General features: G+C 24.4%; 8 protein-coding genes and 1 non-coding gene across 9 annotated transcripts in view; 2 read left to right on the top strand and 7 right to left on the bottom strand.

Moving 5' to 3' along the window:
• The window catches only part of DDB_G0280377 (hypothetical protein), a gene marked incomplete at both ends in the record, with an annotated part of 2,549 nt that extends 1,579 nt beyond the window's left edge, over nucleotides 1–970 (bottom strand). The window contains one exon of the mRNA XM_636199.2: nucleotides 1–970. This exon is cut by the window's left edge and continues 734 nt beyond it. Coding sequence (XP_641291.2) covers nucleotides 1–970 — 970 coding nt within the window.
• A 725-nt stretch (nucleotides 971–1,695) lies between these two features.
• sglB (sphingosine-1-phosphate lyase) lies at nucleotides 1,696–3,383 on the bottom strand (the record flags this gene model as incomplete). The annotated part of the gene is made up of 2 exons (XM_636198.1): nucleotides 1,696–2,948; nucleotides 3,041–3,383. The coding sequence occupies 2 exons, from the start codon at nucleotides 3,381–3,383 to the stop codon at nucleotides 1,696–1,698; spliced, it is 1,596 nt and encodes a 531-aa protein (XP_641290.1).
• Nucleotides 3,384–4,589: 1,206 nt separating this feature from the next.
• Nucleotides 4,590–5,591, top strand: DDB_G0280181 (ankyrin repeat-containing protein; the record flags this gene model as incomplete). Its single annotated transcript, XM_636197.1, has 1 exon — nucleotides 4,590–5,591. The coding sequence occupies one exon, from the start codon at nucleotides 4,590–4,592 to the stop codon at nucleotides 5,589–5,591; it is 1,002 nt and encodes a 333-aa protein (XP_641289.1).
• Nucleotides 5,592–5,774: 183 nt separating this feature from the next.
• Nucleotides 5,775–12,535, bottom strand: DDB_G0280375 (hypothetical protein; the record flags this gene model as incomplete). The annotated part of the gene is made up of 7 exons (XM_636196.2): nucleotides 5,775–5,832; nucleotides 6,047–9,894; nucleotides 9,986–10,297; nucleotides 10,411–10,687; nucleotides 10,763–11,025; nucleotides 11,122–11,156; nucleotides 12,502–12,535. The coding sequence occupies 7 exons, from the start codon at nucleotides 12,533–12,535 to the stop codon at nucleotides 5,775–5,777; spliced, it is 4,827 nt and encodes a 1,608-aa protein (XP_641288.2).
• On the bottom strand, nucleotides 12,149–12,221 carry tRNA-Asn-GUU-12. Its single transcript has one exon. It is a non-coding gene; the product is annotated as a tRNA-Asn (tRNA).
• A 971-nt stretch (nucleotides 12,536–13,506) lies between the features above and the next one.
• elmoB (engulfment and cell motility ELM family protein) lies at nucleotides 13,507–14,554 on the bottom strand (the record flags this gene model as incomplete). Its single annotated transcript, XM_636195.1, has 3 exons — nucleotides 13,507–13,643; nucleotides 13,751–14,205; nucleotides 14,292–14,554. 3 exons carry the CDS (start codon nucleotides 14,552–14,554, stop codon nucleotides 13,507–13,509), a joined length of 855 nt encoding a protein of 284 aa, XP_641287.1.
• Nucleotides 14,555–14,989: 435 nt separating this feature from the next.
• Nucleotides 14,990–18,834, bottom strand: DDB_G0280177 (hypothetical protein; the record flags this gene model as incomplete). Its single annotated transcript, XM_636194.1, has 2 exons — nucleotides 14,990–18,446; nucleotides 18,626–18,834. The coding sequence occupies 2 exons, from the start codon at nucleotides 18,832–18,834 to the stop codon at nucleotides 14,990–14,992; spliced, it is 3,666 nt and encodes a 1,221-aa protein (XP_641286.1).
• A 1,090-nt stretch (nucleotides 18,835–19,924) lies between these two features.
• On the top strand, nucleotides 19,925–21,926 carry dynD (dynactin 62 kDa subunit; the record flags this gene model as incomplete). Its single annotated transcript, XM_636193.1, has 3 exons — nucleotides 19,925–20,160; nucleotides 20,260–21,637; nucleotides 21,720–21,926. 3 exons carry the CDS (start codon nucleotides 19,925–19,927, stop codon nucleotides 21,924–21,926), a joined length of 1,821 nt encoding a protein of 606 aa, XP_641285.1.
• Nucleotides 21,927–22,072: 146 nt separating this feature from the next.
• Nucleotides 22,073–22,768, bottom strand: isca1 (hypothetical protein; the record flags this gene model as incomplete). Its single annotated transcript, XM_636192.1, has 3 exons — nucleotides 22,073–22,263; nucleotides 22,445–22,613; nucleotides 22,709–22,768. 3 exons carry the CDS (start codon nucleotides 22,766–22,768, stop codon nucleotides 22,073–22,075), a joined length of 420 nt encoding a protein of 139 aa, XP_641284.1.
• Nucleotides 22,769–23,389: the final 621 nt, after the last annotated feature.

Genomic DNA, 23,389 nt, shown 5'->3' with positions numbered 1-23,389 from the left:
TGGAGAATAAATAAAATGGTCTTTTCGTAGGATTATGAGTGATCTTGAAGCATAGTGATTTCTTTATTTCAATTTCTGCCATTGTTATTGAACATTCGCTCAATGGAATTCTATTTAAGAATTCTCTACCTTTGTCTTTATAATACTCTAATGAGGTTTCAGTCAATATGAAATATCTACATAACCAATTCTTTCTTAGATGACCTTGCTTATTTAAATAACCCTCTCTAACGATTTTAGTTGCTGAATCAATTGCTGAATGTGTAAATATTTGATCCTCAACCTCATCCTGTTGTTCATTTAATAATGTTGGTGTAAATATTTGTGAATTTGATGGTGTTGTTGGTGGAGTTCTTAATTTAAAACTTAATCCATTCCACCATGATGATAAACTTGATGATGTTGTTGTTGTTGCTGGTGTTGTTGTTGGTGTTGGTGTTGTTGTTACAGAAGTAGTAATGGTAGTAGTGGTAGCAGTAGTATTACATGAATTTTCATTTTGTGGTGGAGTTGTTGATCTTGGTGTTTTTGGAGTATTAGTACCTCCTGAAGAATTTAAATCATTTGAAGATTGTCTAAGATTTGATGAAGTTGAAATTCTTGGTGCTTCTCTTTCTTTTTTAGCAGGTTGTGAACCAATCCACATTGATTGTCTTTGTTCTACTTTTGTTACATCTGTATCATCTAATTGAACATTCTCTAAACTATTGACTATATTATTATTATTATTATTAACCTTTTCATCAATTTCGACTAATTCTTCATCTTCATTTTCATTTTCATTTTCATTTTCATTTTCATTTTCATTTTTATTTTCATTTTCATTTTCATTTTCATTTTCATTTTCATTTTCATTTTCATTTTCATTTTTATTTTTATTATCATTTGTGTTATTATTAATACATTTTTCTTTTTCGTCAATATTGCCACCTTCTTCATTTATAATTGAAACTGTAGTTTTTTCTTCCATTTTATTATCTATCTCTTTTTTTTTTTTTTTTTTTTTTCTTCAATTCATTATATTGGTTTCTTTTTTGTTTTATGTTTTATGTTTTTTTTTATATTTTTTTTTTTTTTTTTTTTTCTCTTTTTTTAATCTTGATTTTCTAAAAAAGTACTAATTTTTTTTTTTTTTTTTTTTTTTTTTTTTTTATAATAAGAGATAGCAAAGAAAGAAAATAAACTAAAAATAGAGTATTTGTATAACTATAAATAAACAAATTATATAATAAATGAAAAAAAAAAAAAAAAAAAAAAAAAAAAAAATCTAAAAAAAAAAAAAAAAATTTTGACCCCAAAAATCAAAAAAAAAAAAAAAAAAAAAAAAATAAAAAATAAAAAAAAAAAAATCTTTATAACCCAATTTTATTCACAAAAAATATTAAATATGGCATTAAAAAATTTTCATTTTTTTTTCATTTATAATAATGATTTACTTTTAATATGAATTTAATATAGATAAATATAGCACTCAAAAATATACAAAATGATATAAAATATAATAAAAGTGAATGTCACCATTCTGTTTTTTTTTTTTTTTTTATTTTATTTTTTTTTTTTTTCAATAAAAAAGTTTATTTTTAGAATTTAATAATTTTTTCCAAATTGTTAGAGAAGGGAATATTTTTATGATTTTTTTTTTTTAAAAAAAATAAGATTTATTAATATAGATTTAATTATTTTTATTTTTTATTTTTAAGTTGAATAAGTTTTTGATAAAAATTCAATTAAGAAATCATCAGCTATTGCAGTTAAAGGTATATTATTGATACCATTATACATAGCAGCAGAACCTTTTTTACTTAAATTTGGATCAGCCATAACTTCTTGAATTGAGAATTTCAAATTTTCCAAGAAAACCTTTTCAATACCAATATGAGATGGTGTTAAAGTCATATGAATACTATTTGGTCTATGTTGTCTTTCAAGTTTCCAAGAGAAATGTTTTTCCATAGAGTCTGCAACCGCATGAATATTGACAACTTTAGATCTCAATGAAATGATTGACATTACAGGATTTGAACCAATAATTTCAACGTTACCCAATGGTAATGAGACGATACCTTTTTGAATTGCAATTGAGGTTTTCATAATTTTATCAACATATTCCATGAATCCGTTCTCACCCATCGAGACTAAAGATGACCAAGCAGCTGCTATATTGCCACCTGAACGAGTTCCCAACATTGATGGAGAGACGAATAAGCCACCTGGCCATTGAGTATAGGCAATGAATTGATATTTACGATATTCATTAGAAGAGAATAACAAAACTGATGAACCCTTTGTTGCATAGCCATATTTGTGAATATCAGCACTAATCGATGTGACTGATGGAACACGAAAATCAAATTTACATGGAATTGGATAACCTAATTTCTCTAACCATGGTAAAAAGAAACCACCAATACAAGCATCAACATGAAATGGTTTTCTATATTTCTCTGCCAATTTACCAATTGACTCGATTGGATCCATTAATCCATGAGGATATTGTGGAGCTGATGCAACTAATAGTATGGTATTTCTATTGATTTTTGATTCATATTCTTTTAAATCCACTAAATCACTCACTGGATCCACAGATTGAACATATCTAGTTTTAATTCCAAAATATTTTGCAGCCTTTTCAAATGCTGGATGTGCTGAAATTGGTAAAACTACCTCTGGTTCTCTAATACCATCGACTTCATATCCTCTATCTCTATAGGCTTTCATTGCCATCAATATACTCTCTGTGCCACCTGTAGTCATTGTACCTCTAGCTTCATTTCCACCATTTAACATTTTAATTGCCATTTGTACAACTTCAACTTCCATTCTTCTTAAACTTTGAAATGCTAATGGATTTAATGCATTCAAATGCACAAACATCTCATATGATTTCAATACAACATCTTCATGTTTTTTATTTGTTGGATAACAATATGCAAATAATTTACCATCATCTTTTTTTTTTTTTTTTTTCAATTTAATTATTTAATAATTAATAATAAAAATAATAATAATAATTAATAATAAAAATAAAAAAAAAACATACCAGGATTAATATCTTTATCATGAATTTTTTGTAAATGATTTAAAATTGTTTTTGTATCTTTTCCAATTTTTGGAATTTCATATTGATTTTCAACACCTTCCATTGGTGGGAAATTTTCAGCAATAATTGCAGTAACTTCATCATTAATTTCTTTTTCAATTGATTTAAATTTTGATGGGAAATATCTTTTTGCTATCTTATAAAAACTAGTTTTTGCATTATTTAATTTTTCATTTAATTCTTCTTTATTATAATTCTTGTATGCATATGCGACAATTGCTAAACCACTAAATGTTATAAAATTTTTAATATAATTGTCATCAATTTCAATTGTAAATTTCATTTTTATTATTTTTTTTTTTTTTTTTTTTTTAATTCTAATATAAGTAAATATTGTTTAATAAAATTAAATGATTAATTGACCTTTTTTTTTTTTTTATTAAAATAAAAACAATAAAAGAAAAAAGAATGAAGAAACAGTGCCTCTTCTTTTTTCTTTTTTTTTTTTTTTTTTTTTGATCATGAATTTTCTTTTTTTTTTTTTTTTTTTATTCAAAAATAAATAAAAAAATAAAAAAAAAATCAGTTTTTCAAAATATCTAGTGAAATGTACAATGTGACGCCATACTTTGTTTTGATTTTAATTTTGTTTTTTTTTTTTTGGTCACCTTTGCTAAAAAAAAAAAAATAATAACTCCATTCAATTAAATTATACTAAAAATATCCCAGTTTAATTATTAAATTAGTTAATTATTAATATTATTTTTTTTTTTTCATTTTAAAGAAAAATGAATAAAGTAAAAACATCAGTTGGCGATAATCTTAACAAATAAATAAAAAAAAAAAAAAAAAAAAAAAAAAAAAAAAAAAATATTATAATAAAAAGAAAAGAAAAATTAAACCGAACACCAATTAGCATATATATACACACTTTCATACACACACACCCACTGTGTCAAAAAATTGTGAAGTGGGTTGTAAATATAACAATAATAATAATTATAAAAAAAAAAAAAAAAAAAAAAAAAAAAAATTACCACACATTAATCATATAGTTTCTATTGTATCACTGTGTGTTGGTGTTGTTTTATATATATTTTTTGAAAAGTGTGTGAATGTAATCCAAATTTAGTTGTTTTTTTCAATCTACAATTCTTATCTTTGATAATCAAATTTTAACAAAATGTTTAAAAAAAAAAAAAAATACAAAAATAAATTAAAAATAATTATTTATTATTTATATTTTTTTTTTGTATTTTTTTTCTATTTGAATGAAGAAAATAAATTAACCATTTAAAAATTTAAATCACCTTCTTCAAATTGAATCCATATAAACACAATAGTATTAAATTTCACTATAATTTTTTTTTTTTTTTTTTAAACAAAAATAATAATTTAAAAAAAAAAAAAATAATAATAAATAATAAAAAAAAATAGTAAATAATAAATAATAAAAATAAAATAAATAATTTTTTTTTTTCTTTTAATAAAATTAAATATATCTTTTGTTATAAAAAAAAAAATAAAAAAAAAAATAAATAATAATAAAATGATTAGTAATTCAAGTTATAGTCCAATGACATCATCATCAACTAATAAAATCAAAAGTAATTATAGAATTGAAAAATATGATTATGATTTATTTAAAGGAGTTTCAAATAATGATGTTAAAAAAGTTAGAGAAATGATTGATTGTGGTGTTGATATTAATATGAGAGAGTATGAAAAAGGTACATGTCCAATTCATATTGCATCCTCAAGAGGACATAAACAAGTATTGGAACTATTAGTATCTAGAGGATGTGATATTAATGTTCAAGACGATAGAGGTTGGACACCACTTCATTCATTGGTAACTGGTAGATACGATATTTTAGCACTTTGGTTAATTAGACAAGGTGCAAATATTAATTTAAAAGATAATAATGGATTCACTTCATTGGATAGAGCACAATCTTGGTTCCAAAAAGAAATGGTTGACGTTGCAGAAGGAAGAATATCAAATTCCGAAGCTACCCTATTAGAAGTTAAAAAAGAGCAAGATCAAAAAAAAGAAGAATATCAACATGCTATAAAATCAATTTTACAACATCACCATGAAGAATCAAAAAATAGTTCCAATCAATATTTCATATCACAACAACCAAATGCAAATTCAAAAATGGTACAATTGCAATCATCGCCATATGTAGAAAGTCCAATTAAAGGTTTAACCGGTTCTGGTAGTGAAGTTATTAAAATTTATTTTAGAAATGATTCTTATAAATCTGTTAAAGTAACTGCATCAGATAATTGCCAATCCATAATTAGAGTTATGTGCGAAAAATTCAATATGAAATCATTTGATAAATGTTTTGACCTTTGTGAAGTCATTAAAGGTCAAGTTAGATTCCTTCCACCAAATGACCTTTTATTAGAATCAAAATTAAAAAATTGGCCAATCATTTTAACAAATAACGGTTATGAAACTAATAATCATTGTCATTTTTCAATTGTAATTAAAAAAACAGCTCCAAAAGAAGCAATTAAATTATTTGAATCAATTTTATAAAAAAATAAAAAAATAAAAAAAATAAAAAAAATAATAATAATATACCAATAAAATAATATAATTTATTTCTTTCTTTCTTTTTTTTTTAAGAAACAAATAAAAATTAAAAAAACAATTTTTAAAAAATTAAGTACACTTAGAAATACAGAAGAAAGAGATAAAGAGTATTTAAAACAATTGTTGTTATTTTTTCATATTTCTTTTTCTTAATTTTGTAGGTGTTGTTGTTGTAGATGTAGTTCTTTTTTTTGAATTTGCTTCATCAACTAAAAAAAAAAGTTTTTAAAAAAATAAAATTATAAAAAAAAAAAAAATAATTCAATATTAATATATAACAGTATTAATAATTTATTTTTTTATGGTTATATATTAAATAGATAAATAAATATAAAGCTAAATTGTTATTTTGAATTATTTTTTTATCTTTTTTTTTTTTTTTTTTTTTACTAATTTACACATTATTACTTTTATCTAAACTTTTATAAAATTCTTCAGTATCTTGACCATCATCTAAAATATAATCATCCATAGTAATTGATTGTTCTTGAACCACTGGTTGAATTGATGATTCAATTGGTGATTGGGATGATGATGATGATGATGTTGATTCAACCACTGGACTAATTTGTTCTTGCTCTTGCTCTTCAAGTCCTTGTTCTTGTTCATGTTCTTGTTCTTGTTGATGTTCTTGTTCTTGTTCTTGTTCTTGTTTATTTTCATTTTCTTCTTGTTGTTGTTGTTGTTGTTGTTGTTGTTGTTGTTTTTGTTGTTGTTTTCTTTTTTCATTCTCAAGTTGGATTTGTCTTAAAATTTCAATTTGTTCAGGATCAATTTCATCATTATTTATGGTATAATGACTTCTTTGAATTTCAACACTATTTCTTGCATTTCTAACACTTGATGAGGTATTATTTCTGGCTGGAGCTATTGGAGATAATCTATTATTATTATTATTATTATTATAAGATGGTGTACCAATATCATTTAAACGAATATTATTATTATTATCAAAATAACTTTCATAATTATTAATTGAATTAATTGTATTATCAAATAATGTTGTAACAGAAGTTTTAAATTTAAGTATATTTCCATGTTTTTCCCAACCAAAATTCTTTTTACCATATTCAATTACAATTTCGAATGGTTGATTATTAATTTCTCTAATTTGATTTAATAATCTTGTAATTAATTTCTTTTTCATTAAGAATTTACTACCTTCAATACCAATTTTTAATTGGAAAGAACATGTTCTTTGAGTTCTACCAGAATCATCCAAATTTTGAGTAGTTTGATTAACTTGATCAACATCTAAAAACATTGGTACCAAAGAGATTGGATAACCAACTACCATTAATGCCGCTCTAACTTTAGTTTTACCAACAATTTGATAGATTGCCTCCCAAAGTGATTCACCTTCAATTGAAAGACGTGCATCTTTAATTTGAATTAACGATTGATCATATGATTTATTAGCTTGGAATTTAAATACTATACCACCACTTTCTGGCAATTCACATTCTACCGATTGTAGATTCATTAATAATTGATTCTTATCAGCACCACCATCTTGACCACCATTGGCAGCTTTATCATTCCAATTCTCTTTTACAACTTTATAAGCAATAACTATTAAACCTAATGAAATGATACCAGAAGCAATGAAAATATAATAAATCTTTGTTACAATTGGTATAATGAATGACCAACAAGTCCAAATGATGAATAATGGGAACATTAACAATTCACCAATTAAACAAGCTCTTCTTAATTTATAACAAACTCTAGTACCTTGAACCAATAACCATCTATAGCAGAACCAAATTCTACCATGGAATACTTTCTTTACTAACCAATAATATGATTTCCATGGTGAGAAAATTGGTATATGTTTTTTAGCGACTTTAAATGTTACATGCCAAGATACAACACAAACCAAGAACCAAAATGCTTGAGCCACCCAAACTCCACTTGAAAATTGGGAAGCCTCTCTCCAGAAAGAACGTTCACTAAAGAAACCTTTCCAATATTGAACGAAATCGAGATTTGGTGATGGATAAAAACCAAGTGCCAATAGAGTTGGTAATAGTACGATTGCAATTTGAATTAAAATGAATATTGGGAATAATAAAGCTTGTAATACCACTGTAATATATTCGAAAATCACCATTGGACCTGAAGCTTTACCCAATGCATCCCAACCATATTTTTCCATTGTACCTCTCCATGCTGGTGAACCAAGTGTAACCAAAAACATGTATAAACAATTTACCAATACAACAATCAATGAAAGTTCATTAATTACTATTAAACCTAATCCAAACATATTAATTATAAAGAATTTATCCAATTCATAATAATTTAATAATTCTTTTGAAGTATCATGTAACCAAAGTATTGGATAATGAATAAATGACATTGTAGTAGATGTTTCAATTAAATCTTCATCTTTAACCAATGTTGGATTATTTGGTATTGGTATAATTGGTAAATCATTATCCAAATTATCATATTGTCTTTGAATATGAATTTGAATTTCTTCACGTTGCTTTTCCAATTGTAATTTTCTTTGTTCATTTTGTTTTGCTTTAATTCTATACTTTAAATATAAATGAATTGGTAGGAATGGGAAAGCCAATAATTTAATTGGTATTAAGAAAACATGTGGTACATCCATAAGAGTATGAAGGAAATAGTAATCTATAATTTTCAAAGTATCAGCCAATGTGAAATCTGGTGTTTCTGCAATTTTGGTTTTAATTGCTCTATAAAGTGGTGCAATTTGTTTAATGAATAAACAAATGATTAAAATTTGAATAGATTTCCAAATATCAACTACAATGATAATACAAGTGATTGATGTTGAATAAAAGAAACAAATAGTTTGAAAGAATTTATGTGATGATCTATCAGTTTCTCTTCTTTTTAATTCATCTTTAAATGTTTTAATAAAAGTTTTAAATCTCCACATTGTACAAGTGATTATAATTAATTCCAAGAATATTACCAAATCCAATAAACATACACCCAAATATTTTGCTGCCATTATTCTTGCTTCTTTATCGGTTTTACATTCACGTTTGATGAAAATGGTTTTAATTAAAAATGGACCTCTCCAAAGGAATGGTATTGTAATTAAACCCATCAATACAAATGGTATATCGACTAGAGTATCCCAAAATAGTAAACCAAGTAATCTATGTTCATTGTCACCACGTTGGTATTGCTTTACCATTGATATGAATGATGGTATTCTCCAACCTGTTAACAATATAAATAATGTTGGTACCAAACAAAGCAAATCTAAAAATGTCAATAAAACATATCTTAAAATTAATAATCTTCTTAATGAATATTTTCTAATTGGATCATTAATTTCTTTTAATCTCTTAATTAAAATTGGTAATCTCCACATTGTCATTAAGATTAATATTGGGAATGGTATATCAATTAATAATAAAAATAATTGACTTAATACAACTTTACGCCAAGATGAAAATCTTTCTTCTTCAATTTCTAAATTATTATTATTATTATTATTATTATTATTACTATTTGATTTTGATTGATTATTTTGAATTACTGGTGTTGGATTATCTTCATTTTCTTCTTCTGATGGTATTGGTGGTATTTGTGAATCTTCAAAAGTATATGCATCTCTTCTAGAAGTATTTGAGGTATTTGAAGAGGAGGAATTAACTTTTGATAAATCCATATCAAAATTTGTATATTTAAAATAACTTCTTAATAATTTTATGGTTTTTGGTAATCTATAAATTGTGATAGTAATTAATAATAGACCAATAAAAGTTGGTATATCCATAAACCAATAAAAGATTTGTTTAATAACGAATATTCTTTGCTTTTTACGAGTATCCATTGTAATGAAACCACAAACGAATGCATAGGATCTCCATAATGTTAATAAGATAATGAAACTACTTAAAACAAATGGTAAATCTAAAATATCAATCCATAACCAAAGGAAATGACGTTTAATAATTGATCTTCTATCTCTTTTAGTGGTTGCTCTATACATTTGAGTATACATAAATGGTGCTCTCCATAATAAAATAGTTACAATTAATCCCATAAACAAGAATGGTACATCTGCCCAAATCTTTAAGAATTGAATTGTAATCTTTTCATAATATCTATGTGGTGAATCTAAAATCTTTCTAATGGTTCTTGGTACTCTATAAATTGTAATCAATATAAATATTGAAAATAATAATATAAAGAAATCAACTATAATAAATAATGTTTGAAATAATGCTTCAATTCTTCTTTCTCTTGCATTTGTCTTTTTGTATAAAAAAAGTTAAATTAATAAATTAATTCTATTGTAAATTTTAATAATAATAATAATAATAATAAGAATAATTAATACTTACAACATCATTTCTACGAAATTTATGAATTAATACAGGTATTCTATAAAGAGTAACAAGTAATGGTGTACATATTAAAATTACACCTAAATCTACTAATGCATTTAATTCTTCAACAAAGTATTGTCCAAATTTTTCACCTTGAGATTTACCTTTTTTAAATTCTTTAATTGCAGTTGGAATTCTCCATGGTGCTAAAATTAAAACAAAACTTAATAACATTACTCCAAATTCTAAGAAAACAATTATTGCATTTTTTAAAATTTCTAATCTAAGATTTAAATTAAAACATATTCTCCATGGTGTTGAATAATCCTTTTTTTGATAATTAATAAAAAAATGATTAGAAAAAAAATAAAAAATAATAATAATAATAATATTTTTTTGGAACCAATTGATAAATAAATAAAAATAATATAAAAACTTACTTTTTTAATTTTTGAAAATAATGAACCAGCTCTTAAAATTGTTAATAAAACAATTAATAGTGAAGGTAATGATAAAATATCAAAAATGATTAAAAACATATGAATGAATAAATTCTTTCTAATTGACTTTTTATCATACTCAAAAGTACTTCTTTTTGCTAATGCCATTAACATGAATGGAATTCTAACTATTGTAATAATTGATATAAAAAATGCAAATACTGCACCAATATCTAAAAGACTTTCTCCAAGTCCTTTAAAATAACTTTCATCTCCACTTTATTTTTGAAATGGGTTAGTAATTATTCTTTTTTTTTTTTTTTTTTTTTCTTCTTTATAAATATATATTTACGTTATTTTCATTTTACTAATTGAATCTTTAAATAAACTCATTGATCTTGTGAACCAATAACCAATTACTATTGCAAATAAAAATCCAATTGCAATTACAAATGGTACATAAACTGCACCTTGAATTGCTTTATCAACTAGCCATCCATATAAATATGCTAATAATGGGAATGAAAAGAAAAATGGTATTACCAAAATTATTCTTGGTATAAATATTAAAAAATGCCCTCCTGGACTATCTTTACAATCATATTTTAATATTTTCTGAAAATAAAAAAAAAAAAAAAAAAAAAAAGTTAGTGGTTTTTGTGGGGTTTTTGTGAGGATAAAAAAAAAAAAATTAAAAAAATGATACAATACATTTAAAACTATTGAATAAAGTGTAATAGGTATGGCTAATAAAGAAAATAAATAAGCAATAAACTTTAAAAAAAATTTTACTAAAACTAAAATTAATGGTCCTTCCATTTCTTTTTAGTTTAGTTTTTTATTATTATTATTTTTTTTTTTTTTGTTTAAAAACAACAATGGTTGTTATTTATTTATTTTCAATTATTTAAAATTTAATGTATGCTATTTTTAATTTTTTTAATTTTTTTAATTTTTTTTATTTTTTTTTGGTGATTGGTTTATTTATAAAAAAAATGAAACAGTTGGTTGATTTCAATTTTTTTTTTTTTTTTTTTTTTTATTTTTTTTTTTTTGAAAAATAAAAATCTTTTTTATTTCTTTTTTTTTTTTAAAAAAAAAAAAAAAAAAAAAAAACACTTGAAATATTTTCAAAGAATTTGTGTTTTGGTGGGTTAGATTTGACTTTTCATCATGAAATGCTTTTAAAGGTTTGGGAAATTAAAAAAATAATTTTTTTTTATCACATTAATCTTTGAAAATTAGTTAATGTGAAAAAATAATGAAAATCAATTTATTAATTTTTTAAGCAATTCAACTTTTCATTAAATGCTTTCGTCATGAAATACTTTGATGGGTTTGGGAAATTTAAAAATTTTAAAATAAAATAAAAAATTAACCTTTTAATTTACTAACATGACATAATTGAAAGAATATCGAAAGGTGGCTAATCCTTGATGTTATAAAATACCTTTTATTGAAAAAAAAAAAAAAAAAAAAAAAAAAATTAAAAAAAATAGAAAAAATAAATAATTTAATCTTTTGAAATATTAAAATAAATATTTTTACCCTCATTTTAACAATTTCATTATTTAAAAAAAATTTTAAAAAAGTTATTTTTTTATTTTTTATTTAAAAAATTATCTAATAAAGAGAATTGTTTTTTGTTTGTATGGAAGTTTTGAATGAGATTTTTTCTAGTTTTCTGTTTTTTCGGGAATTGAACCTGTGATTTATTTTTTTCGAGCTTCAAAATTTTCGCCTAGACATGGGATCGAACCATGGACCTAGCGGTTAACAGCCGCTCGCTCTGCCTACTGAGCCATCCAGGCATTTTTGATGAAACTTCGTTTTTTTTGCTCCTGTCCATTTTAAAATAAATCAGGAAAATAGTCAACTTGAAAAGAAGAGACCTCCTATGGAGATTAGCTCTTAAAGCTCTTCCAAAGATCCACAACGCCCCTTGCATCTGGTGTAACGAACAGGAAACCTCAGAACACATCTTCTTCAAATGCAAATCACACATTAAAGAAACTCAAGAGTGCATCAACTACATTCAAGAAAAATCTGGAGGATCCAGAATCAATTGGGGAATAGAAATCTTCAACAGACTAGACATTCCATTAACAGCCAACGCCATAGCCATTATTTGCGAAAACATCTGGAGAAGAAGAAACAAGAAAATCCACGAAGGAATAACACTCAAAAACTTAAGAAAACAACTACTAGTACACGAACTAAAGAAAACTCAAACAGCAGCCTGGGAAAGAACAAAAAACAACATATACAAACTAATCAGACAAGAAAAAAAAGCAACCAACAACGAACAAATAAAAAAATTCAAAAACATCATCTCCCTACAACTCGAAAGATTTAGCAAACACTGGAACTCACCACTACACACAGTAGCACTACCATCAAACCTCAACAAATATATTACGTCACTAAACACACTCTACACCCCCCAACTTTAAAAAAAAAAAAAAAAAAAAAAAAAAAAAAAAAAAAAAAAAAACCATACAACCCCAAAAGGCACCTGTAATATCTAAAAATAAAATTAATAAAATGAGTCATATCTCAAGAAGAAGCAACTAAAAATTGCGTTATTCCATTAAAAAAAAAGTCCATTTTTAAATATTTCATTAAAATATTTTCAATTAAATGATAAAAATAACTAATAGCCGCTCGCTCTACCCACTGAGCCATCCAGGCATTTTTGATATTTTTTTTTTATGCAAATCCCGATTTAAATAAAATAGAATTAATTTAAATATCTATTGGGTTTCAAAAGATTTTTGAAAAAGAATAATATAATCAGAAAAGAAATGGGGAAAATATATTGATTATTTCATATCTAAGTTTTATACAAAATATGTTCATTATAATTAAAATAAAATAATTTTAATAAAAAATATAAACTTTAACGAAAGTATTTTAATTATTCCAAAATACCCAGTATTGATCAATATTTAATTAAACCAAATTCAAACTCAAGAAAATTGGTAAAAAATGATTACCTCATTCATATTATGACTTTAGTTGTTTTTAAAAATTAAATATTTACAAAATAAGTTTATTTCTTTTTTTTTTTTTTTTTTTTTTTTTCTATCTTTCTTTTTAATTACGTAATAGTTGAACAAGATCAGAATTTTGACTAATTTTTGTTTCAAATTCTTTTTTAATTGTATTAAACTCCATAATTGATTTTGGTTTTTTACTTTGGTAAAATCTGTCAAATGATATAAATACTAGAGCTAATAATTTCAAAAAAGGTAAAAAATAATAAAAGAATTAGTAAATAAATAATATATATATATTTATTTATTTATATTTATATTTATATAAATTTATAAAAACTTACAATAAAGTTCATTAAATTGAGTAAGAGTGGAACCATTTTTAAAAAAGTAAATTTTAAAATGAGGTTTATCAATTAAATTTAAAACTAATGCAGTAATATTGATACCAGTAATTGCAAATGGATAACAACATTTTGAATTTGAATTTTTTAAAATTTCTCTTGCATCTTCAGAATGTTGAGTAGAAAAATAAATTAAATTGTCTAAACCCAATATACCCATACCTCTAAAATCAGTAGCTGGATCCATACCTTGAAATCCTAAAGTGCCCCATTCTTTAGATAATCTAGCAGATCTTCTAACATCTGGTAATAATGCCTCCCATAATCTCTCTAATGATGCCTCATGCTCAAGATTATTATTATCATATGGTATCTTTTGTTTTTTTTCTATTGATTTCTTTAATCCTTGGAATAAACTAATTGGTTCCAATGCTGATATTAAATTTGGTAAAATTCTAAAATAAAATTATTATTATTATTATTATTATTATTATTATTATTATTATTTATTTTTTTAAATAAAATGTGAAATTAATTTTACATTGAATCAAATGCTAATAATTCTTGATTAAAACCTTTAATTTCTACTATTTTAATTGCAACATCACCTGGATCAAATTCTGATTTCATATCTTTTTTTATATGAACAAGTTGTTTTGAATAGTCTACACTAGTTTCAATTAACGCTAATCTATCTAATGATTTTAATTCAATATTGTAACATATTCTTTCAATTTCTGATCTTCCTGTAAATAAATGCACTATATATTTATAAATTCTCCATAAAAATATTGGGCAATTCATTTTTGATTTCTTTTTTTTATTTTATTTTTTTCTATTGTGGTAAATTATTTTTTTTTTTATTTGTGTTTTAATTACTATTTATAATTTATTTTTTCATTTCCTTTAATTTTTTTTTTTTTAATTTTTTTTAATTTTTTTTTTTTTTTTTTTAAAACGTGTTTTTTAATTTTTTTTTTTGAAACGTGTTTTCAAAAACATCTTAATTAATAAAATTTTGGAAAGATATTTTTTTTTTTTTTATAAAACACTGTTTTTTTATTTTTATGAAAATTACAACCTGGAAAAAATAAAGAATTGTTTTTTTTATGAAAATTATAAAATAAATAATAATAAATAAAAAAAAAAAAAAAAAAAAATTTCTATTTATGTACAAAATTTATAAATATAAATATATTATATTATTTTTATTAAAAAAAAAAAATTTAATCGTTTTTTTTATTTTGTTGGGGTAATTGATTTTGAGGTAGTGCCAACTGATGATGTACTATTATTATTATTATTATTATTATTATTAATATTATTATTATTATTATTGTTATTATTATTATTATTATTATTATTATTATTATTATTGTTATTATTATTATTATTATTAATAATATTATTATTATTATTATTATTATTGGACCCATTAGTTGATTCTTTATCCCATTTACTTTCTCTTTTACTTGGAGTAATTGGAGCATTTAAAAGATTTGACGATGATAAAATATCGTTTGAAGCTATTGTTATTGAAGTTGTTGTTGGTAATAAATTAGATGAAGAGGATGACGATGATGATGATGGTACAGTTGTTGTTGTAGTGGTTGTAGTTGTTGAAGATGAAGAGGATGAGGATGTTAAAATGCTTGATTGTGGTTGATGATGTTGAAGTAGGAGAAGTGGTTGTTGTTGTTGTTGTTGCTGTTGCTGCTGTTGTTGTTGAGATGAATATATTCTATCCCTACCATTATCAATAATTCTATCACCTCTATCTCTACCATTATCAATAATTCTATCATTTCTATCCAACATTCTATCTCTACTATCAATTGATAGTCTACCATCACGACCATCTAAAAGTCTATCTCTATCCCTTACATGATCGATTGGTCTGTCTAGTCTATCTCTTTCTCTGTCTCTGTCCAACATTCTATCTCTTTCCCAGAGGTCTCTATCACGGAGGTCTCTTTCACGATCCAATAATCTATCTCTCTCCCAGAGGTCTCTATCACGAATATCTCTAAAATCTCTATCACGGTCCCTGAAATCTCTGTCTCTGATGTCACGATCTCTAAAATCCCTATCTCTACCACGGTCATCCAATCTATCCCAATCACGATCTCTATGATCAATTCTATCTCTGTCTCTGTCCCAATCACGGTCTCTATCCCAATCACCACCTCCACCTCGGTTGTTATCTCTATATCTATCTACTGGTGGTCTAATGTTATCACGATTATCTCTGTATGGTGGTGGTCCTCCTCTCAAACCTCTACCTCTACCATCATAATATGGATCTCTATAATTTGAGCCTCCACCAAGTGGTGCAGGTGATGATGAGGATGATGAAGGTGGGGGTGGACGATCTCTCAAATCTCTAATTGGAGTTCTGGTATCTCTTGGATGGCTGTCTCTAAAATCTCTGTCATTATAATCATTTATTCTTAAATCTCTGTTTTGAGGTAATGTTGATGAAGAATTGGTTTGAGTTTGTGATGGAGGTGGTAAATACCCATCGTCCCTTCTTCTTGGTGGGAGGGATTGATCTCTTGATTTATAGGGTGATGGGGAAAGTGATGAATCATGGTAATGATCTCTTCTATCTAAATCATTTCTATTTGAGTATGGTGAAATTGGTTGTTGTTGTTGCTGTTGTTGTTGCTGTTGTTGCTGTTGTTGTTGTTGTTGATGTGGTAATGGCGGTCTGCTATACCTTCTATCTCTGTAATCATCTTCATAGTAAGGATCAATAGGATGCTGTTTTGGAGGTGAAATTCTGCTATCTAAAATATCATGATGGCTGTGGTGGTGTAGATGGTGGTTGTGTGGGCTATACAAAGAGGTTGATGATTGATTATGTGGTGGTTGTGTTGATGATGACGATGATGATGATGTTGAAGAAGTGGTTGTAGTAGTTGAAAGTGAAATGGGAGTTGATGTTGTTGAAGATGAAATTGATGAAGTTGGTTTATATGAAGAGTAAGGTGATTTTTGTACATCTATTACACTGTAAGTTTGGTAATAGGTTTTTGGTAATGGTGTAGTTGTGGTTGATGTTGTTGTTGTGCTACTGGATGAAAGTAATGGATCTTTAAATAATGAGGATGCATAATAATCATCGACATATCGAGTTGCGCTGCTATTGCTTGTGTAACTAGTGTATGGATCAGGATTGATACCCATTCCATATTTACTGGTATAGGAGTCATAAATACTGCTAGTTGTTCCATTGATACTGGTTCCTCCAATGGTTGTAGCACTCATGTTGTGTGCTTGAATCGTTGGTGAACTTTGCTGTCTAATGTCAGAGGTATCAATACTCCAAGGTGAAGGTTCTGATGAAATTCGGTTCGATCCTAATTTACCTGTTTTTGTTGGTGCTGCTGTCGAATAAATGGGTGGATCTTTATAATAAGGTTTATCATCTATTGAAAAATCAATGATATTTGTACTATTACTATTGGTGATGCTACTGCTATTAATACTATTACTACTACTATTACTATTACCACTACTACCATTGTTGGTTATACTATTTCCAATGACACCTATTATAGAACCACCATTACCCAAACCATTTCCATTTGATGTAGTAGTTGTTGAAGAGGATGAAACAATTGGAATCTTTGTATTTGTTAATTTTGATAAAAGTTTATTACTACTACTGAGTGAATTTTGATTGGATTGATGTTGAGTTGGTGGTGACATTAATGTAGTTGTGGTTGTTGTAGTTGTGGTTGTAATTGGTGACCTTAGGGGTGGTGATGACGATGATGATGACGATGATGATGATGTGGATGATTTCTTTATTGATTGTTGTGGCGTCTCTGCAATTGTTGTAGTAATGGCTGTGGTTACTTTGGAAGATTTACTTGCTATTTCTTTTTTACTGCCACCATTACTAAGTTTTTCTTTTTTCTTTGGTGGTTGATCTACCAATTTCTTTAACCTCTTATGTTTTTTATGTTTTTCCTCATCTTCACTACTGCTAAAATCTGAATCACTCATACTATCACTATCACTTAAACTATCGCTATCACTGTCACTACTTTCACTATCACTACTGATGCTTTTAATTTTTCTTTTTCCATTACTACTGTTGGTACTTGATTTCTTTTTTGATGACGATGATGATGACGAGGACAATGTTGGTGATACTGTTTCTTTTTTCAATTTAGCCTTTTCCGTTTTTCCTTCAGATTTTGTGGATGAAGACTCTGTTTTAATAGGTTCTGGAGTTTTATCTGGTTTTGATGCTTTAACTTTGGAGCTACCATTAGATTTTGATTTTAATGAGGATGTTGATTTTTTAGATTCTGATTTTAAGTTTGATGATAATGATGATGACGATGACGATGATGATGATGATGATTTTTTTTTGGAATCTGATGATTTACTACTACTACTACTATTATTAATAATACTACTACTACCACTGGTTGATTTCTCTGATTTTTTCGACGTTTTAACTTTTTCACTCTCAGACTCACTACTTGAGGATGCGCTCTCTATATTTGAATCATCCGAACCAGAATAATCTCCATCAGAATCACTATCTGGTTCACTCTCTGAATTTTTTAAATATTTGATTGCTGCATTATATGCTTTTTGCCATTGTTTACTCTTTGGTTGATTCTTATGTGGGTGGTTTTCTAAAAAATCTGTTACTGAATCTGGTGTTAACCATGCACTTAAAAACAATAATAAAATTTAAAAAGAAAAATTTTAAAAAAGTTAGTATTTGTTTTTTGGTTTTTGGTTTTTTTTTTTTGTTTTTTTTGTTTTTTTTTTTGTTTTTTTTTTTTTTTTTTTTTTTTTTTTTTTTTTTGAAGTGAAAAAACAAAATAAATAATAAAAGTAAATACCTACTAATCATTACTCGAAAAGAAATGAAGCAATATAATAGGACTACTTTTTGGTTGAGCTTTTCTAACAGCAGAAGAAATTGATTTACTTGGATCATGAACTCTAGCTGGCCATTGAGGATATCCTGGCATTCTTCCATAAACCACCTGACCATATCTAAAATTTGTACCTGCTACATATTCACCATTTGTGCTTTTCTTATCTTCCTTCATCCTATAGATTTCTTTTGTTTTTCTTTTTTTTTTCTTTTCTCTTTTTTTTCTTTCCTCTTAAAACCTTGATTTCTTTTTTTTTTTTCTTGTTTTTTTGGTAACTACTATCTCTTTTTATTTTCTATAAATGTTTTTTTTTTTCTTTTTTTTTTTTTCTCTACTCTAATTAGAGAATAAAAAAAAATAAAAATTTAAGAATTAGAATTATTGTTTTATGTGTATTAATTTGTATTGAAAAAGAAAGTAAAAAAATAAAAATAAAAAAAAAAAAAAAAAAAATTGAAATTTTTTAAAAAAAAAAAAAAAAAAAAAAAAAAAAAAAAAAAAACTGAAAGCAAGGAGTGGTTAAAAAAAAAAACAAAATTAATTTTGTTATTATTACTAATAATATCCATTCACCACAACTAAAATTATTTATATGATGATAACTAACAAGTTATTTATTGTGGGGTTGAATTTTTAAATGATAATAAAAAAATAAAAAAATGATTGGTTATAAAATATAAAGAAAAATTGTTATCACTTACTTTTATGCATACACATATAAATATATATGTTTTTTTTTTTTTTTTTCCCCAAGAAATTTAAAGAAAAAAAAAAAAAAAATTATTAATTTACCTTGATCCTCTTTTCTCTCTCTCTTTAATTTAAAAAGGGGGGAGGGAATCTTCCTCTCTTCTCTATCTCTCTCTCTCTCTACCACACCTATCTATAGATTTCTTTTAATTATATTTATCTCTATTTTTATTCTCTAATTCTCTAATTCTCTAATTCTCAATCTCAATCTCTATATCCCTCTACCTTTTACTTATTTCATATATATTTATTTTTATTATCTGTAATATATACAATAAGTAAATGAATAAATAAATGAAAAAAGAAAAAAAAAAAAAAAAAAAAAAAAAAAAAAATTTGAAAAAAAAATTAAAATTAAAAAAAATTAAAAATTAAAAAAAAAATTAAAATTTGAAAAAAAATAAAAAAATAAAAATAATGTTTTGAACTCAAAAAAAAAAAAAAAAAAAAAAAAAAAAAAAAAAAATCTCTCTATGAGAGTGTCGCCACTGTAAGATTCTCAAAAAGTTTTAAAATGTATTCTAAAAGAGTTGAAAATTCATTTCAGTTTAATAAAGACCTTTTAAATAACAATATAATCAAGTATAGTTGTAATTGTGGTAAGGCATATCACGTATCAGAATTATATTATTGCAGTGGTTGCTTAAAAACAAATTGCAAATTTTGTATCACAGAAGAAATTGATTGTTTTTATTGTCCAAATTGTTTAGAACATGTTTCATCCGTAGAAGCAAATTTAAATGGTAATAGGTATGTAATAATAAACAACATACAACATACACACATATATATACAAATATAAATTAACTTTTTATTTTTTTTATTTTTTTTATTTATTTTTTTAAAAAGATGTAAAAAATGTTTTGATTGTCCAATTTGTTTTAATATTTTAACATATTCAGCAAGTACCAATGCAACGACTGGTAATGAAACTTTTTTTTTAAATTGTGCATTTTGTAAATGGAATTCAATAAATTCGGGTGAAAAAGAGTTTAGATTCGATTCACATAGTATAAAGAATAGTAAAGAATCCTCTGAATCACAATTACAATTCAATAAAGTATTGGAAGTTGTTAATAAGGAATCAATAGAGTTAACATCATTAAAAGATAAGAAAACATTAACAAGAATTAAAATAGCACAAGCAATGAAACAATTCCTTGGTCAACAATCAAAACATCAAAAATATAATCAAAGAAAAAACTTTTTAAAACCTGATGAAAATCAACGTTGGATTCAATCAAGTACACCACACCCATTACCTGACAATAAATTAATACCAACTTCACCATTAGCATCAACAACAACATCATCATCATCATCAACATTATTATTAACAAATCAAATGATAAAGAAATCAATACAATCACAACCAATTACAACACAAGATATTGAAGATATGCAACAAAAGAGAATTGACTCAAGGGTATTTAAAAAAACAAATGATGATGGTGATGGTGGTGGTGATGGTGATGATGAATTATATGATGATGATATTGATTTAGAAGAAATTAATAAAATTAAAGATTGTGATGAAATTAGTAATTTAATGCAAAGATATCATCAAGTTTCAAATCAATGTAAAGAATTGAAAGGATTGATACCACAACATAGACAATTGTTAACTCGTAGATCAAAGAGATGTAAGAGATGTGATAGATTATTGGTGAAACCAGATATAAATCCAGGAAAGATAGAATTTAAGAGATCTCATTTCGCATACTCTTATATTCCACGTGTTACAATCTCAAAGATTCAATGGATTGATCAAGATCTATTTCAAGTGTTTCTAACATTCACCAATCCATTACACTCTTATATCTTTATGTCTTTTCCAATGGAAATTAAAGGTTCAATGGTATCATTGGAAGACAATTCTCAATTGGTTGATCTTTACACTAATGAAACCTTTATCAGTGGTCTATTGGATGAAATTGATGATAATGAAAAAGAAGCAATAATCGATCAATTAAAAACTTTTGAAGAACAAAATAAAAGATATTTCACAAATGGAAGTACTAGTAATAATTATAGAAATGGTAATAAACTCACTTTAGGTTTCATTGGTAAAGTTGGTGTTGAAGATGCTTTATTCTCAAATTATAATAACAATACAGATGAAGTAACTCATTTAATCATTCATTTACCTGATCAATTATCTTTAAATAGTATTAATAATAATGAAGTTGATCCACCTAAATTTAAATCAAAATTCTCTTCAATTAAGGTAAGTTTTTTTAAAAAAAAAAAAAGAATAATATAATTTGAAAATCATTTATTAATATTAATTTTATTTTATTTATTTTTAGTTTACTATTGTAGTTGAATTTTCTTTAAAATCTACCACTACCAATAATACAAGTGGTCCAAACGCAGCAGAAGCAGCAGCAACAACAACTTCATCAGGAGGATTGGGATCTAGTGGTACAATTCCTGAATCAAGTTCATCCCAAAAAACACTATTAAAAATATTATTTGATATACCATCAGATAAATTTTCAAATGCCGAACTTTAATAAATAATAAATAAATAAAAAAAAAATATAAAAAAAAAAAAGAAGAGGAGACACAGTAATAGTTTTTTTTTTTGTTTTTTGTTTCGAGTGTTTTTTAAAAATAACACTATAAATATATAAAATTTTGTTTAATTTATCTTTTAATATTAATTCTTTTTTGGTAGTTTTAAGTCAGGTATTGAAAAATCTTTAGTGGTAAAGGATTCTCCACAACCACATGTATTTGTTGCATTTGGATTAATAAATATAAATTCTTTTTTAATTGGTTCTTCAATGTAATCCATCTCTGTACCTATAACTGATAATAATGCTTTTGAATCTACTATAATATTGATATCTATTATTATATTATTATTATTATTTATTATTATCATTATAAATATAAATATATTGTTAATATTACTATTATTACTATTATTATTATTATTATTATTATTATTATTATTATTATTATTATTATTATTATTATTATTATTATTATTATTATTATTATTATTACTTTATTTTGTGTTAATTACCTTTGTCAGCAACAACAGTTTCATCAAATTTATTCTTTTGAGTTGCAAAGTCTAAGGTGTATGACATACCAGAGCAACCTCTTTCTTTAATACCTAATCTAAGACCAATACAATTATCTATTTTCTTATCATTCATAATCTCTTTCACTCTTTTTAATGCAGAGTCTGTCTATAATTTTTAAATTAGTATTTCATACTTTTTTTTTATTTTTTTATTTTTTGTTTTTTTATAATAATTAAAAAAATTTCAAAGAATTCGCTTACCATTGAAAAAATTGCCTTTTTTGAAGGCTTTCCCAATTTTACGACACCTGAAATTGACATTTATTATTTTGTATATATTGTTTTTTTTTTGTTTTATTGATTTATAATTTATTTATTTATTTACACAAATACTTTTTTTTATATTAAATAAAAAAAAATATCTAATATTGTTCGATTATTGTACACAAAAAAAAAAAAAAAAAAAAAAAAAAAAAAAAAAAATATAAAATTTTATTTTTTTTTTTATTTTTTTTTTTTTTTAAAAAATAAAAAAAAACAAAAATAAAAAATAAAAAAAATAAAAAAAATAAATAAAACGAAACACCATCAAAATTATGTCATCTTAATATTAATATTTCCAAATTTTAATAAAAATTTTTTAGAACATCTTTCGATTTGAATATATTTTCATTTAAAAAAAAAAAAAAAAAAAACAAAAAAACAAAAAAAAAAAAAAATCATTATTAATTTTTTTTGGAAATAATTACACCAAAAATAGATATATATATACAATTTTAATTTTTGAAAAAAATAAAAATAAAAAAATCTAAATTTAAATGAATATAATAATATTATTTAATTTTATTTTATTGAGCGGAAAGATAAATAGATAATTGTTTTTTTTTTTTTAATATATATACAAGAAAAAAAAAAATCCAAAAAAAAATTGATAATAAATAA

The sequence above is a fragment of the Dictyostelium discoideum genome (genome assembly GCF_000004695.1).
Source record: "Dictyostelium discoideum AX4 chromosome 3 chromosome, whole genome shotgun sequence".
Classification (NCBI taxonomy): domain Eukaryota; phylum Evosea; class Eumycetozoa; order Dictyosteliales; family Dictyosteliaceae; genus Dictyostelium; species Dictyostelium discoideum.
The sequence above is the reverse complement of the archived record's forward strand: the minus strand, read 5'-3'. Positions and strand labels throughout refer to the sequence as shown.